Source organism: Trichomonas vaginalis, chromosome IV, assembly GCF_026262505.1.
Source record: "Trichomonas vaginalis G3 chromosome IV, whole genome shotgun sequence".
In the NCBI taxonomy this organism is placed as follows: Eukaryota; Parabasalia; order Trichomonadida; family Trichomonadidae; genus Trichomonas; species Trichomonas vaginalis.
The window spans coordinates 2,161,866-2,175,487 of record NC_067206.1 but is presented as its reverse complement, the minus strand read 5'-3'; the positions used below and the strand labels follow the sequence as shown (position 1 = coordinate 2,175,487).

The window sequence follows — 13,622 nt, the reverse complement described above, 5'->3', positions numbered from 1 at the left end:
AACAATTGATCTTATCTCGAACTGAAGTTTCGAGTTATTGCAGAAATATATTAAAGTGGTTGCATTCAATTTGCATAACTATATCAAACATTTTATCAAACAAACAAAAGTAATATAAAACATAGATATAATGTATTATGATCCAGTGAAAGCAGTCATTGCAGCTGTTGCCAGATAAGTAGTATTCTCTGTAACCAAAGGAGTTCCTATCATTAGTGGATCTGTCATCAAATTTTCACTCATTGAAGAAACCTTGATTTCAGTCTCAGGAACAGGAGCATTGTTGCATGCAGCGTTGAGTTTTTCCTCAAACAGATTCATCACTTTGTCATTGAACAAGCCTCCGCCTTTCTTAGTTCTCAGCCATCTGCTTTCCAGTATCTCCTTCAACTTCTCGACAGGCATTGGGTGGTAAGCAAGAGCAGTGCCAGCAGACATGTCGAACAGATCTGCGTTTGTTGAAATCTTTTTGATGACAGAATTTCTCACGGCGATATCGTCGAAAAAGTTGTACCAGAAAGCAAATGCTGGATGTACATCGTAGAACTTGAGTCTGTCGTAGAGGCCATCAAGGTTGAGCCTTTCTAGTTCTGGAATGTTCTGAACAGTCGGGTTCTGTTCGTATTTCGTCAAAAATGATTCCATTTCTGCTCTTGGAATTTTGTCGTTGTTGTAGACCATCATGTAAAAGACGTTGCTCAGCACTTCTAGCTGCTCTTGGCGAAATTCCATCAAATCATCGTGCATCCACGTTAATCTTTGCTGGATTTCAGGCCATTTAGCGTCAATTATCTCTTTATTTGAGTTAAACAATTGAAGTAACTCTGGAGTTTGCGAGAAATCGCTTGTTATTCCGAGATCTGCTTCTTTGGCAGTGTATTTGATTCCTGTTACTTCTGTTCCATCATCATCGATGTATTTCCCGTCATCGAGTTCCAACCTGACCTTGAATCCATGAGAAAACGGATCATTACACTTTTGTTTTATCCTCAAAATTCCAGACTGGAAATCTACCAACCTTTCTTTCTTCCCGCATGCTGTTTTGATGGGGACTATTTCGCTGAATTTGTAATTCACTCTCTCATCCCTCAAACATCTCAGCATCTGCCTGAATTTCCTTGACAACAAAATATCGCTTTGCTTATTTTGATTGACAAATTCGCAAACTATTTCATCATCAATAATAACAGACTTCTCGGATACATCGTAAATGATTGTCAGCTGAAACGGGAATAGATTTATGAACATCCTTCCCCAGCAGGTTGGATCTTTGACTGAATCAGATCGGAAGTAGCAGTCAGGTCCTTCCAAGAAGAAAGAAAGTTTTCTTGCCTGTTTAATTGCGTCATTTGGTGCAAATAGATCGTTTCTGAAGTTCGTAATTCCTTCTTTTGTGCAAATGTCAACTAATTCTTGCATTCTTTTCTCGACATCAACATACAATTCGCGAGATTTAAATAAACTCCTCCAAAATCTCTGCCAGATTCTTGTTTTTCTCGCCAAAGTGTCATTGTAGACCAGGCCTGTGCTGTAGTGGAGTCTTCCGAAGTATTTCCTGATCAGATTCTTGACAAAGTTCATGCTGAACAAAATAATCAGAAAGATAACAACTAAACAAGCAACATTGAGAGTAATCAGTATTCTTGAACTGTATGGTTCGTGTATTACCTTGCAGAGAACGCAGATCTGCACACAAAGAGTCAAAACAGCAGTAAGTCTTGCAGTGATTTCAATTCAATCATCACTTGGAAGAAGAAACGGTGAAGAAATAATGGAGATAAGGCCGTAGATAGTAACAATAACTAATGATGCGGATGCTGTACCTACTGTGGATGTAAAAAATGGAATTGTAGGGATAATAATCACCATCTTGAAAATCATAGTGATAACTTTGTACAAACTCCAGCCATATTCATATCCAGCGTAAAGGAATTTATATGGGCATTGATCTCTTTCAAGTAAATCTTGGTAGTTTCTCGTAATTTCTTCATCATCAAAGCCCTTCACGAGTTTTTGGCCAGAAGAATCGTACTGATGAGGCTTTGGCTGATATGTTCGTATGACAAAGAAAATTTGAAATGGTAAGTACAATCCTATGAAAAGAAAAACAAAAATTGCGATACATAGATGTAACCAATGCATTCCATGATAGCATTCGAGTTCATATGGAACCATAAGTCCTTCATAGCAGAATATTACATTGAAACATGCAGTGATACATGGGAGAAATAAAACAACAAGAATTTCTACCATTAAATAGACAACCCAGTAAAACAATTTTCCTCTCTTCTCCCACCCGGATGAGTTTGGTCCTTTTAATTCGAGAACTGGGTCCCAAATTTTAATGATTAGCCAAATAACAAAAAGAGTAACTTCAATACATGACCAAATATAGAAAATTTCGAGATCTGTAATAGATGAAATGAAAGTCCATATTAATGAGACAAAATCCATGAATTTTTGAAATGCTCTTTCGAAACCTTCAGGAAACTTCAATGATGTAAACCATAATCCGATTTGTTGAAAGAAGTTCATTATGGAATCGAATTTGATTAAGCTGAAAAACTTCTCTCATGACGATTGAATTTTTTCATAACAAGTAAGGAAAACTGATCCGCGATCTTTTAAAAATCCCATAGTATCACCGAAACCTTTGATTTGGTTTTGAACATCCGCATTTCCAAAGAATTCGGTTGCATCGCGGAATTTTCCTAAACTCATATAAAATTTTGTTCTTTTCAATTTAGAACCTTAAATAATTCGTTATTATAAAATATTGTTATCATTTTGGGTTCTTTGATATGGCTTCATAATTTTATATCAAAATAATAAACTGACAAAAAAATCGATCGTATTTTGAATATTATGATAATTGTTGTAAATATCCTTCACCCAAGATATTTCTCAGACCGATATTTGAAAATGCTGTCAATTTTGAAAATTTGGGTTAATTAAAGTAAGACTTAAGATATTTTTATTAAATTTGAATTAACAGACATAGTACTTGCTATAAATTTGCAGGCATTTGATTATTCTTGAAAATATTAGTAATTCAGTATTTATTAGCTATTGATAAAGAAAACAATGTGTTTTGTAATATAACTATTACATTTATTCTGGGGATCCCATATTGATGGTTTTTTAAAAAACGAAATTATTGAGTCAAGAGTTAAAGTATGTTAATCATATCAAAATGCAACACCATCTAATTAACATATTTAGCATATTGCTTTTAGATTTATGAACATTTTCAAATCAGAATATGTTGGTATGGAAATATTAGTAGATTTCAATTGATGCTTTTTGCTTGTTAGCACAACTTTTCTCTTATATTTTCTCTATTTGCAAACGCTGAATAAGAAGATTATTCTGCTGCTTAACAGAGTTGATTTTTTGTTGAATGATTTCAAAGTTGATATTATCTTCTTTGTAAGATAATTCTTTAATCAGTTGCTTTGCCTCATTTGAGAATTCAATGCAAGTACGACATATTCCTGAAAATTCATCGTGCATATCAACTTTGATCTCTGATAATAGCGATGCCTTACTTATAGTTTCTGTAATTATTGATATATGTTTTAATTTCCTTTTCTTCGTTTTGTTGTATTGTTCAATAGACGTCACAAGTTCTTTAGAGCTATCTTGAGAAAACGAAGAAAATTCGTGTTTCTTTGAAATATAAATATTTTCCATTTCTTTGTGTTTCAATCTCGTTTGTTCTCTTTTTTGAATGATTTCTTGAACTGCCTTTGATAAGTCAGAATGAATAGTTTTGCTTGATGCTTTTATTTTGTTCAGATTGGCAAATGCATTTTCAATGTCATTTGCTAGCACATCTGGATTTTGGTAATCGATTCCGAATATTTTTGCGTACTTTTTGCAAATTTTATTAAATGATTCATCAGAATTCTCTTCAATCCATTTAAGAATGTCAGATGTAGGGTATATGTTTAGCTTAGGAGATTGTTGTTTCATTTTTAAAACTGAGTCATATTTCTCCTTGAATTTTTCGTAACTATCTTTTGATTCTACAATTTTCTGTTGTAATTGGTCGATGTTTGATTGTATACTTTGAATTTCATCCAATATATTTGATTTTTCAGTTTCAATTGTATTAGCTTTAAGTTTTGAAGATAAAAGATCAGTTTGATTTTGTTTTTGCTTGATATTAATCTGAATAGTTAAATCATCAACAATTGATTTAGATTTTTGTACTCTTCCTTGTAACTCAACTATTTTGTCTACTAATTGATCATTTTCAAAAGAATTTCCGAATAATTCACGCAATTTCCTAAGTAATCTAACAGCAGCAGCCTCTGAAACTTCCTTTGCTCTTCTTGCAACTTCTAAATCGTTCTCAAGTGATTGGATTTTCTGATTTAATTTCTGTTTTTCTTTTCGTAATGCTTGTAAATTTTCTCTCCCATCTAGAACACTCTTCATATCATCATTTGATGAAGATGATTCTAAATCTTTCAGAGTAAGCATGCAAGAATGAGAAAAATTTTAAACGTACACTAAAAATTTATATGGCAATGTAAAATTAAATAACACTAGTGTTGCATGCTAAGTTCGGTCAACGATAGGAATTGAGGGAAAAATTAATCGTCGAGGAAGTACGATTATGTAAAGTAAAAAAATGTTGTGGGATTTTTAATATTGTATATAATTTTATAATAAAATTTTTGTGAGACATTTTAAGAAGCACATATAATTTTTTGAATTTAAAAATTAAAGTAGTGTTGAATGAATTTATTGATTAATTTAATATGGATATTTCTCAAAATTAATCAAAAATAGGTTTTCAGAGAACTTTTGAGATATCTTTTCAAAATGTCTTTTTGAAAATATATAATTATATCAAATAAAAAAATATTTATCAAAATTCTAAATTCTTAATAAAAAATAACTTTTCAGAGGATTGTGATTTTGAAAGCATGAGTAATAAGTAAAAAATATCTACGATTTTAATGAGGGAATTGTTCCTTATGAGGTATACATTATAACTATATACCTCATAAGGAACAATTCCCTCTTGATAGCTGGGAAACTTTCTCTGAATAACTTATCATTTGGAGAAAGTTTCCCAGCTATCTATTAGAAACTAAAGGCTGTGAGGCACTAATATATAATCAGTGCCTCATAGCCTTTAGTTTGTTATTAAAAACGAGAAAACTTGTTCGAAATGATAAAACAATTTCGAACAAGTTTTCTCGTTTTAAGGAGGGAATTGTTCCTTATGAGGTATACATTATAACTATATACCTCATAAGGAACAATTCTTTCTTTAAATGGGAGAAACTTTGTCCGAATGTTAAACTATTCGGACAAAGTTTCTCCCATTTGTAGTGGAGATGGAAGGCTTTGAGGTATATTATATTAATATGTACCCAAAGCCTTCCATCTTCCACTTGAAAGTTCCAAAACTTTGGGTTAATGTCTTCCAATTAACCCAAAGTTTTGGAACTTTCTAGAAGGAATTGCAGGTAAGAGGTATATATTCATACTATGTACCTCTTACCCTGCAATTCCTTCTTAAAATGGAGAAACTTTGTCCGAATGTTAAACTTTCGGACAAAGTTTCTCCCATTTGTAGTGGAGATGGAAGGCTTTGAGGTATATTATATTAATATGTACCCCAAAGCCTTCCATCTTTATTGTACAATTTAAAAATTCAGGAAAATGTAATAAGATTTTTATAAAAATTAAGCGTTTATTCGTAATTGTGTATTCAATGGTTCGGTATTTCTTTGATTTCGAAGTGTCCATCAATCATAACTCTCCAAAATGGCGTTTCACCCCGTTTCCAATGTGGTGTCTCATTGTAACACTCTTCTGGAGTCATGGGGCGAAAACCCTTTTTGGGAAGGGTTTTATGTGGTACTGAGTTGTAATTTTTCCTGAATTTATCAAGAAATTCTTGAATTTGTTTTGCATTTGAAGACCGGCCGACATTTTTTTCAAGAGACGGCTAGAGCCTTTCAATCTTGCCGTTCTGGCGCGGCATATGGGGGAGAGTGTGGCGGATTTGAGTGTTGTAGTTAGTATCTCTATCTTGGGTACGGCGGCACTGCGTTCCACCTTACCCAAGATAACGATTTGACACTTTACGAAACCAGTAACGTATATTTTACAACACAACCATAACACCAACTTAACCTTAAATATTTACAAAACCGTCTGACACATAAACGACTTCACTAACGACATCACTAACGACTTCACTAACGAATTCACTACCGTCCTCACTAAATAAAAAATAACCCTATTTTTATTTTTTTTAATTTTTTATTTCATTACAAAGACATGTCTGACTACATTTACTATGACTCTTTCCCGGAACGTTTCCGTGAACTATTCAAAGCTCAAGTAAAACTGAGAAACATGCATTTTAACAAAGACAGACCATTGACGATGAAAGAAACCCTGAATATATTACAATCCCTTATGACGCAAAGTTCATTGCATACATTCCTTATGGTCGCAGAGGACGAAAACTATTTCAACAAAGAACAAAAATTATTTCTGGAGCGATGAAGAAAATTGCCTTATCTACATAAATGCATACTTAAATAAAGCTACATATTGTACAAAAGAAGGTTGGACTGGATTTGAGCTCTACATATACGACGACGATGGAAACAGACGTTGTGTATACCCATACGATAATATGTACCATTGTTTTCATCAAGCATTAAACGAATACATAGTCAGTAAGGGTCTCATTCCTGCTGAGTAGAAATGTTATATTTTTGTTCTGTCATTTATAAAAAATAAACTTAAAAATTAATGATATCACCACTCCCACACGTATGAAAACATAGCACAAAAATAAATTTAGGTGAAGTGGTGAGATCTCACCTCTTTTTTCACCCTGTTGAATTCATTGCTTTATAACTCTCTTCCTTGGTTTCTTTTTAGTTGCTTTCTTCACGTCTGTCTCCAGCTTGACTGTCTTTCTTCTTCGGCCGTAATGATACCAGTTACTTCCACCAGTCAATGGGTCAAATGGTCGTTCATAAGGGTTTCCATACATTCCATAGGGACCATACGGAAGAACTACTGGTGGAGAAGAAACATTTTCTTTAGTTCCATCGACTCTATTTAAATGCATTGTTTCACCTTTCATCTGGTCATTAAAGTCTTTTGCGTGTTTTGCAAACTCATCGTCCTTTCCTAAAGCATTTTCTGACTCAGTCGCAACCAAATTGGATGCTTTATTTATGAGCCCTATTTTATTTAATCTTAACTTCTTTGCAACCCAGCCTCCAATCTTCCCTTTATTTGCATCTAATGTCTTCGAAACCCTTCCTCCACTCATTTTATTTACTGCGTCATAAGCTCCAAGTGCTTTTGCTCCAAATGCTAATGCTTTTGTTCCCATTGCGCCTAAAGCTGCCCAAGCTACCATTTACACCATATTAAAATCATCTCTCTTCAATATTATCTCATAAAAGTTCTCGTTACTGGAGAAAGTCAATGAAACATAAGCGTTCTCACGGGCTTCGCCCTCACCGCTTTGCGGTCTATCTAACTTCTTTCTTATCTCATCTATACGCTTCAAAATGTCTGAACAATTGCTAACATCTTCTACAACAGTTATTTCATCATGAATGACCTTCAAGAACAAGCTCATTTAATATGCTATTAAAATCATCTCAATAATGAGTCCATCCTTTCCATCTTTAGGTAGCACAACATCTTTCATTGAAGAAGGTTCGACAAGTCTTATGTTAAACTTACTGACAAAGTTTGTTATACTATAATGCTTCGGCGGCGAATACATGTAGTTTGAAAGACATAATATAGATTCTTCAGCAAATTCACTTATACTGGATTTTATAACAATGTTCTCACGAGACCAAATACCACCAATTGACAATCTTGTAAGCAATCCTGCTGAACCTTCTACTGTAAACGTCGATGGTAACATTCCACGAAGGTCATCTATTGACATCGTTGAGTCACTGTATTTAAATATTTTCTTAAAGCAATCGTCATTATCTAACCATGCAATAGCTTTGAAGTTTTCATTCGAATATACATCTGCTTCATTAAATGTAAACCTGACTTCTTTGCAGAGACGACTTTAAAATCTATTGAGTTTGTTTCAAAATTATATGCTATGGTAACTTCTGAAGGTAATGGATGTCCTTCCGCAGTCAGTTGTTCTCTCACTACCGTTTGAAGCTTTGTATTAAAAACTTTCATGTCATCTCCTGTATCTAAGTTCACATACACAGCAACAGGGAAACTATCTTGCTTCTTTGTTTCATCATTATACCTCAAAACATTAAAGTTCTTCAATAATATTGTTCTTCCTGCTGGAATACTTCGAACCTGTCTGATTTCAATAGCTTTCTCACCTCCTACATACTCTACCCAGTGTCTTGGATATTCATAAGTATACTGACTTTCTTGAATTTTGGTAGGTTTCATCATAACGTGTTCATAGTATATCTTTATACTCTTGTCAGTTAGACTCGGTGCTATGTTCTGAATATTTCTGACTTGCATTTTTAATGGAGATAAAATGAAGCATTTAATACATGACGTAGATGAAGACATGAATGAAACTACAGACAAACTTAACTCTTCTCTTATTCTTCCTTTCAGTAAGGACTATGAGTTCTGTTCAAATGGCGTTTATTTCTATTGTGGAAAGATGGGTTCAGGTAAGACATTTAACCTCATTCGTCATATACTCATAACAGAGCGTTTAGGAAATGACTCATATTATGACCAAATCATTATATCAGCAACTTCAGACTCTATGGACTCAACAGCGAAAACATTTATGTCAAAAGTTCAAGCCTCTGTCGTTAAAGTTCCAGACAGTGAACTCATTGAATTTCTTCAACTTTACATTCGACGTAAGAGGAAATATTATGCCATCGTAGAGTTCATACAGTCAGGAATGCAAAAGACTTCTGAGGAGATGGAAAGAATTATTGACAAACACCACTTACGTCAGTACTCAGGAGTTTACGATATGAAACGACTTACAAACTACATTCTATCAAAACTTTCAAAATACCCCTTCAAAAAATATCCTTCAAATACTTTGTTAGTTTGCGACGACTTCGCCGGAAAAGGTTTAGTTTCAAAGCCTGACTCACCATTAGCTAACATCATTACTAAAGTCAGACATTACCACTTAACTGTAGCAATACTTATGCAAACATGGAGGTTTTTAGCTTTAAACATAAAACGTCTCATAACTGACTTCGTTATCTTTCAAGGTTTCTCACGTTATGACATTGAACTCATTTGGAAACAGTCAGGTATAACATTACCTTTTGAAGAAATTTGGGAAGCATATAAGTCTCTCATCTCTCCTCGTTCATACCTTGAGATTCATATCATGACTAATACCATTAAAGTCAAAAATATTCCATGGAACGACCAACATTGTTTTAAAGTTTAACCTTCAATTGACTGATGGTAAACAAATTCCATGCATCTCTGTCGCCATTTCTGTTAATATTTTTGCTGTCATTCATATCATCCACTTCCCCATCCGTTAGCTTTTGAGGATATGCGTTAGAATAGCTGTTCTTAAATGAAGGCTTTTCACCTTTGAGAGCATAAACTCTATAACTTTCTGCATACTTTATGTTTGAACCTCCTGAGCCATCATTGACATAAATTTTTATAGGCTTCCACCCTTTGTTCATGTTCCTGCTTCTTCCCTTAGCTCTTTTGTTCAGTAGTTATACATCTTTATACACAGCTCCTGTCTCAGTGAATTCAACAATATTTTCATTCGTTAGCTTTACATTCAAACCCTTGTCGAGTATATTGTTCATTTCATACATATAAAAGGTTTTTATTCTATATGAAATGAGAAGCAAATCCATCTTAGCTGGTGCCGTTAATGTTCCAATTGAACCAACATCAAATGTTGACTCACGAACGACAAACAATATTGTCATAAAGAACTATAGTTCAGAGTGTTTGAAAGAACCAGAACCAGAGCTGAAATCCGTGAATTTAAACTCAGCTTCAAACGCTAACGCTACATCAGATGTTAAGTTAGAGTATCCACCACTGGACCAAATTCTTTCAAGAGAAGCCAACGACAACCCTTACACAAATGTTCAAACAAATCCTTCAGATAACGTAGACCATTACCTTCTTCAGTTATACCAAACAATTTTACTCAAAGACGATAAGAAGCTTTTGACAAATCTTATAAGCAAGAACCAAATAATTCTAACAAAGGAGGACCTTGAAAATGTTATCTCACGAATAACAGGGAAACAATGTGTCATTGACTATCTCGACCCTGAAATCGAATGCTGTGGTCAAACTCCACTATTCATGAAAATAGGTAACATCCGCATCATTGAAACACCAGGAACTACAGGAGTTGAGTTTAAGTATAAATATTCGAACGAGTATACAAAACTATCTACTGACTATAAGCTTTGTTTGAAATATGTTTTAGTAAATTAAAGCAGTCAGGAGGGCTCTTTGAGCCCATCTTGGCGCTTTGCGCCGTCAGTCAAAAAAAATTTCAAGTTAGCAATTTGTAATATCTATCCAAAACTTCTTCAACAGTATCGAACTCATCTTCATAATGCAAACCTAATCTTATTGACTTGGTGCAGTTTTCACTAGCACAATATTTTTCTGTTCTCTTGACTGACATAACTAATTCATTTGTTTCATCAAACATCAACAACCAAAGTTCATGACCTAATACATAACATTCATACTTTATATTTTTAGCTCTGAGTTCTCTTGTAAGCTGTTGCATTTAATATTTTCTAAAAAGTCAACTTCAACAGTCATTCGCACTGGTGCCTTCAGTTCTACAGGCTCTCCTTGAAAGTCAACAAGTCTGAATTGCATGTCTTTCAAATTATGAGGACTAATGCGAACCCATTTACCTAAATGAGTTGCTATGACAGGAACGTTTGGAATGAACATTGAATTGACTGCATAACAGAAGGATTTATATTCTACTGAACCTTTACTATTAACTCCTGAAATGCCTGTGACATTAGCTATTTTAGACTCAATGTATAAACAATTACCATAACATACGTATGGAACAGATTTCATCTCAATCGTTTTGTCAACACTTTTCAAAGGAAATGTCATATGGTATGCACCCAAAAGAAGTTGTACTCTATGACTCATTCTTGGTATCTTAAACTCCTTCACATAACTGAACTTCAAAACTCCTGCAATAAGTTTAACATTCATTAAGTTTTTCTTCGTTATCCTTGTTTATTGTAGTATTTATGAGAGCATTTAACACTCCAGCTAATGTTTCCATCTTATATTCTACATTATTGTGAAATCTTATTTCGTGCTTCTTTCCATCATTTCAATCTCCATGAAATCTGTTTCATCTGTTATAACGAATGAAGCGATAGTATTGAAGTCAACCATTCTGAATGCAAGCGCCTCATTCTGTAGACCTAAGTTTGTTTGTAGCTTTACTGTCCCGTATTCGTTTGGGTCTGTACTTTGCAAATAGAACAACATTTTATTCATTAAAATATGAGTATAGCTGCATATGCGTATGAAGCTGACAGAGCTAAACGTTTATATTTTGGTCAATACTCTCTCACACTTACTGACAAATATATTGTTATCACTGATGGAAATACTGAGAAATACATAACATGGAAGGACTATGAAAAGTTTGACCCTATTTTTAACTCCATGTACTATGCCGTTTATAAAGGACGGTGAAATTATTGAAAAAGATAATACAACCGTATATAGGTCTGTTTATGAAGCATTAGAATATATGTTGAATCATAACCCAAAAAGATTTGACCCAAGCACTACACCATGTGCAATGCCTTTTATTAAGACGGTGAAATCGTAAGAGTTCCGGATTCAACGGTTTACACAGCTGTTCAAAACAGTTTACAAAACATTTTAGCGAATATCTTTAATTCAGAAACTACAGAAATAAAATTACCATATATAACAGATGCTAAAGAAATTAAATCAAAAACGACAACATTATTTACGTCACTTAATGATTTAATGACTTATATCATTAATATTCCTGCACCAACTACAGCATTTGATCCAAACTCGACGGTTTGCAGTGTACCTTTCATAAATGACAGTTCATTAATTACTTTAAGGGATTCGACAGTAAATGAATCATTAAAGGCGTCATTAATGAAAATCATTGATTTTAATTCATTCACGAATACATATAATTCATTCATTAATGTTTCATATGCTTCTAAAGAAGGTGAGCCAAAAACTATCGATAAAGCGGTGTATGAAATAAAAGCATCAACGACGAAATTGAATTCGTTAACTTTGACGGTGATAGTTTCGTTAATGACATAACATCGGGGAAAACAATTTTAACGAAAGAATACTTAAAATCTCATGTTAGTGAGTTCGTTGAAATTGAAAAAGAAGGTGGAATTAAGTTCGATCCACTGAATTTCATTTTCAGCTTAGCGAATGCGGGTGTTAGTTTCGCTGAATGGACAACTATACAGAGTGAAATAAATGCAATATGGACGTTTTTGGGGTCAAAAGCGGGAATGAGTGAGCTTGTAAATGCTGCAAGAACATTAGGTGAAACAGGAAATTTTGTAGATGGTTTTAAAAGACTTGTTTCAAATGTTTTAACAAACACAAAGAAATTATTTAGATATACCATACATAACGGAGATTTTCGAACAGTAGCAACAAACCCTCCGGTTATGGCTGCGTTGATGATGGTTAGAGATATAAAACCACGTAACGACGGGAACGAAGAACATGAACAACAGGATACTGGTCGGGTTATTCGAGACATTAAAAACGTGTATCCTGAAGTTATTGATTTATTTAGAGGAGTTAATGATTCAATTTCAAAACATTCTATAACCCTCGATGAAGAGAATAAATTAACAGATTATATATTCGTCATTATTGCAGAATTAATGAAGAGAATAAATGAAAAAGGAATTGGTGATATCATTAATGTCAGCGATGTAATGATGAAAAGAAATTTTGACTCATTATTTACAAACCGAAAACAGAATATAGTCTTTATGACGTAATTACCGAATTAATGAAAAAGATTAATGATAATAAGAGTTCTGGCGGAAGAGTTGAATTAGAAGTGAATGATGTTAATGAGAAATTAGCCGAAAAAGCAGACAAAAATGAGCTTTTAGCTCTGAGTGATAAAGTCAAGAACCACGTTCATTATATAACTTCAGACGAACAGATTATAACGGACTACCATGGATATTTAACACAGGATGAACAAATAAGCACTGAAGATGTTAATGAAAGAAGATATAAATACATTCGTGCTAAAGGTTATGACATAAGCTGTACTGTACAGTATGACAGTAAAGCACCAGAAGCATTTGGTTATAACGTGAAATTATGCCTCTTACTTTCTCTGTTAAAGGTGTATTAGTTGAACCAAGATTTACTTTGAGAGTTAAGGCAAAAATAACTTTTGAAGATGCTATTAAAAGTAAAGCTGACAAAGATGAACTTACGCAACGAACAAAGTTTTGAAATCTCATAAACACAATATCTCCGATATAAATGAACTTCAAGCTACATTAAATAGTAAAGCTGACAAGAACCATACACATGAATCCTTCACTACTGTTAGAGCAGACGACATA

The 13,622-nt window shown here is 33.7% G+C and overlaps 6 protein-coding genes and 4 pseudogenes across 10 annotated transcripts, besides 3 other annotated features; 3 read left to right on the top strand and 7 right to left on the bottom strand.

The window, feature by feature from the left end:
* Positions 1-72: 72 nt before the first annotated feature.
* Positions 73-1,581, bottom strand: TVAGG3_0013240 (uncharacterized protein; the record flags this gene model as incomplete). Its single annotated transcript, XM_001579743.2, has 1 exon — positions 136-1,581. The coding sequence occupies one exon, from the start codon at positions 1,579-1,581 to the stop codon at positions 136-138; it is 1,446 nt and encodes a 481-aa protein (XP_001579793.1).
* A 153-nt stretch (positions 1,582-1,734) lies between these two features.
* TVAGG3_0013230 (uncharacterized protein) lies at positions 1,735-2,535 on the bottom strand (the record flags this gene model as incomplete). The annotated part of the gene is made up of 1 exon (XM_001579744.1): positions 1,735-2,535. The coding sequence occupies one exon, from the start codon at positions 2,533-2,535 to the stop codon at positions 1,735-1,737; it is 801 nt and encodes a 266-aa protein (XP_001579794.1).
* Positions 2,536-2,794: 259 nt separating this feature from the next.
* On the bottom strand, positions 2,795-4,488 carry TVAGG3_0013220 (uncharacterized protein; the record flags this gene model as incomplete). The annotated part of the gene is made up of 1 exon (XM_001579745.1): positions 3,328-4,488. One exon carries the CDS (start codon positions 4,486-4,488, stop codon positions 3,328-3,330), a length of 1,161 nt encoding a protein of 386 aa, XP_001579795.1.
* Positions 4,489-4,971: 483 nt separating this feature from the next.
* Positions 4,972-5,584: a mobile genetic element.
* Positions 5,585-6,039: 455 nt separating this feature from the next.
* Positions 6,040-6,898: a terminal%2Cinverted (terminal inverted repeat of Maverick-2 transposon ID:TVAGG3_0013010).
* Positions 6,040-13,622: part of a mobile genetic element that runs on past the window's edge.
* On the bottom strand, positions 6,899-7,411 carry TVAGG3_0013200 (annotated as a pseudogene). Its single transcript has one exon. A coding segment is annotated over exon 1 (513 nt).
* TVAGG3_0013190 (uncharacterized protein) lies at positions 7,412-7,636 on the bottom strand (the record flags this gene model as incomplete). The annotated part of the gene is made up of 1 exon (XM_001579748.1): positions 7,412-7,636. The coding sequence occupies one exon, from the start codon at positions 7,634-7,636 to the stop codon at positions 7,412-7,414; it is 225 nt and encodes a 74-aa protein (XP_001579798.1).
* TVAGG3_0013180 lies at positions 7,637-8,279 on the bottom strand (annotated as a pseudogene). Its single transcript has one exon. A coding segment is annotated over exon 1 (643 nt).
* On the top strand, positions 8,567-9,420 carry TVAGG3_0013170 (annotated as a pseudogene). The gene has a single exon. A coding segment is annotated over exon 1 (854 nt).
* Positions 9,844-10,458, top strand: TVAGG3_0013160 (uncharacterized protein; the record flags this gene model as incomplete). The annotated part of the gene is made up of 1 exon (XM_051219966.1): positions 9,844-10,458. The coding sequence occupies one exon, from the start codon at positions 9,844-9,846 to the stop codon at positions 10,456-10,458; it is 615 nt and encodes a 204-aa protein (XP_051104952.1).
* On the bottom strand, positions 10,723-10,935 carry TVAGG3_0013150 (uncharacterized protein; the record flags this gene model as incomplete). The annotated part of the gene is made up of 1 exon (XM_051219965.1): positions 10,723-10,935. One exon carries the CDS (start codon positions 10,933-10,935, stop codon positions 10,723-10,725), a length of 213 nt encoding a protein of 70 aa, XP_051104951.1.
* Positions 11,768-13,180, top strand: TVAGG3_0013140 (annotated as a pseudogene). Its single transcript has one exon. A coding segment is annotated over exon 1 (1,413 nt).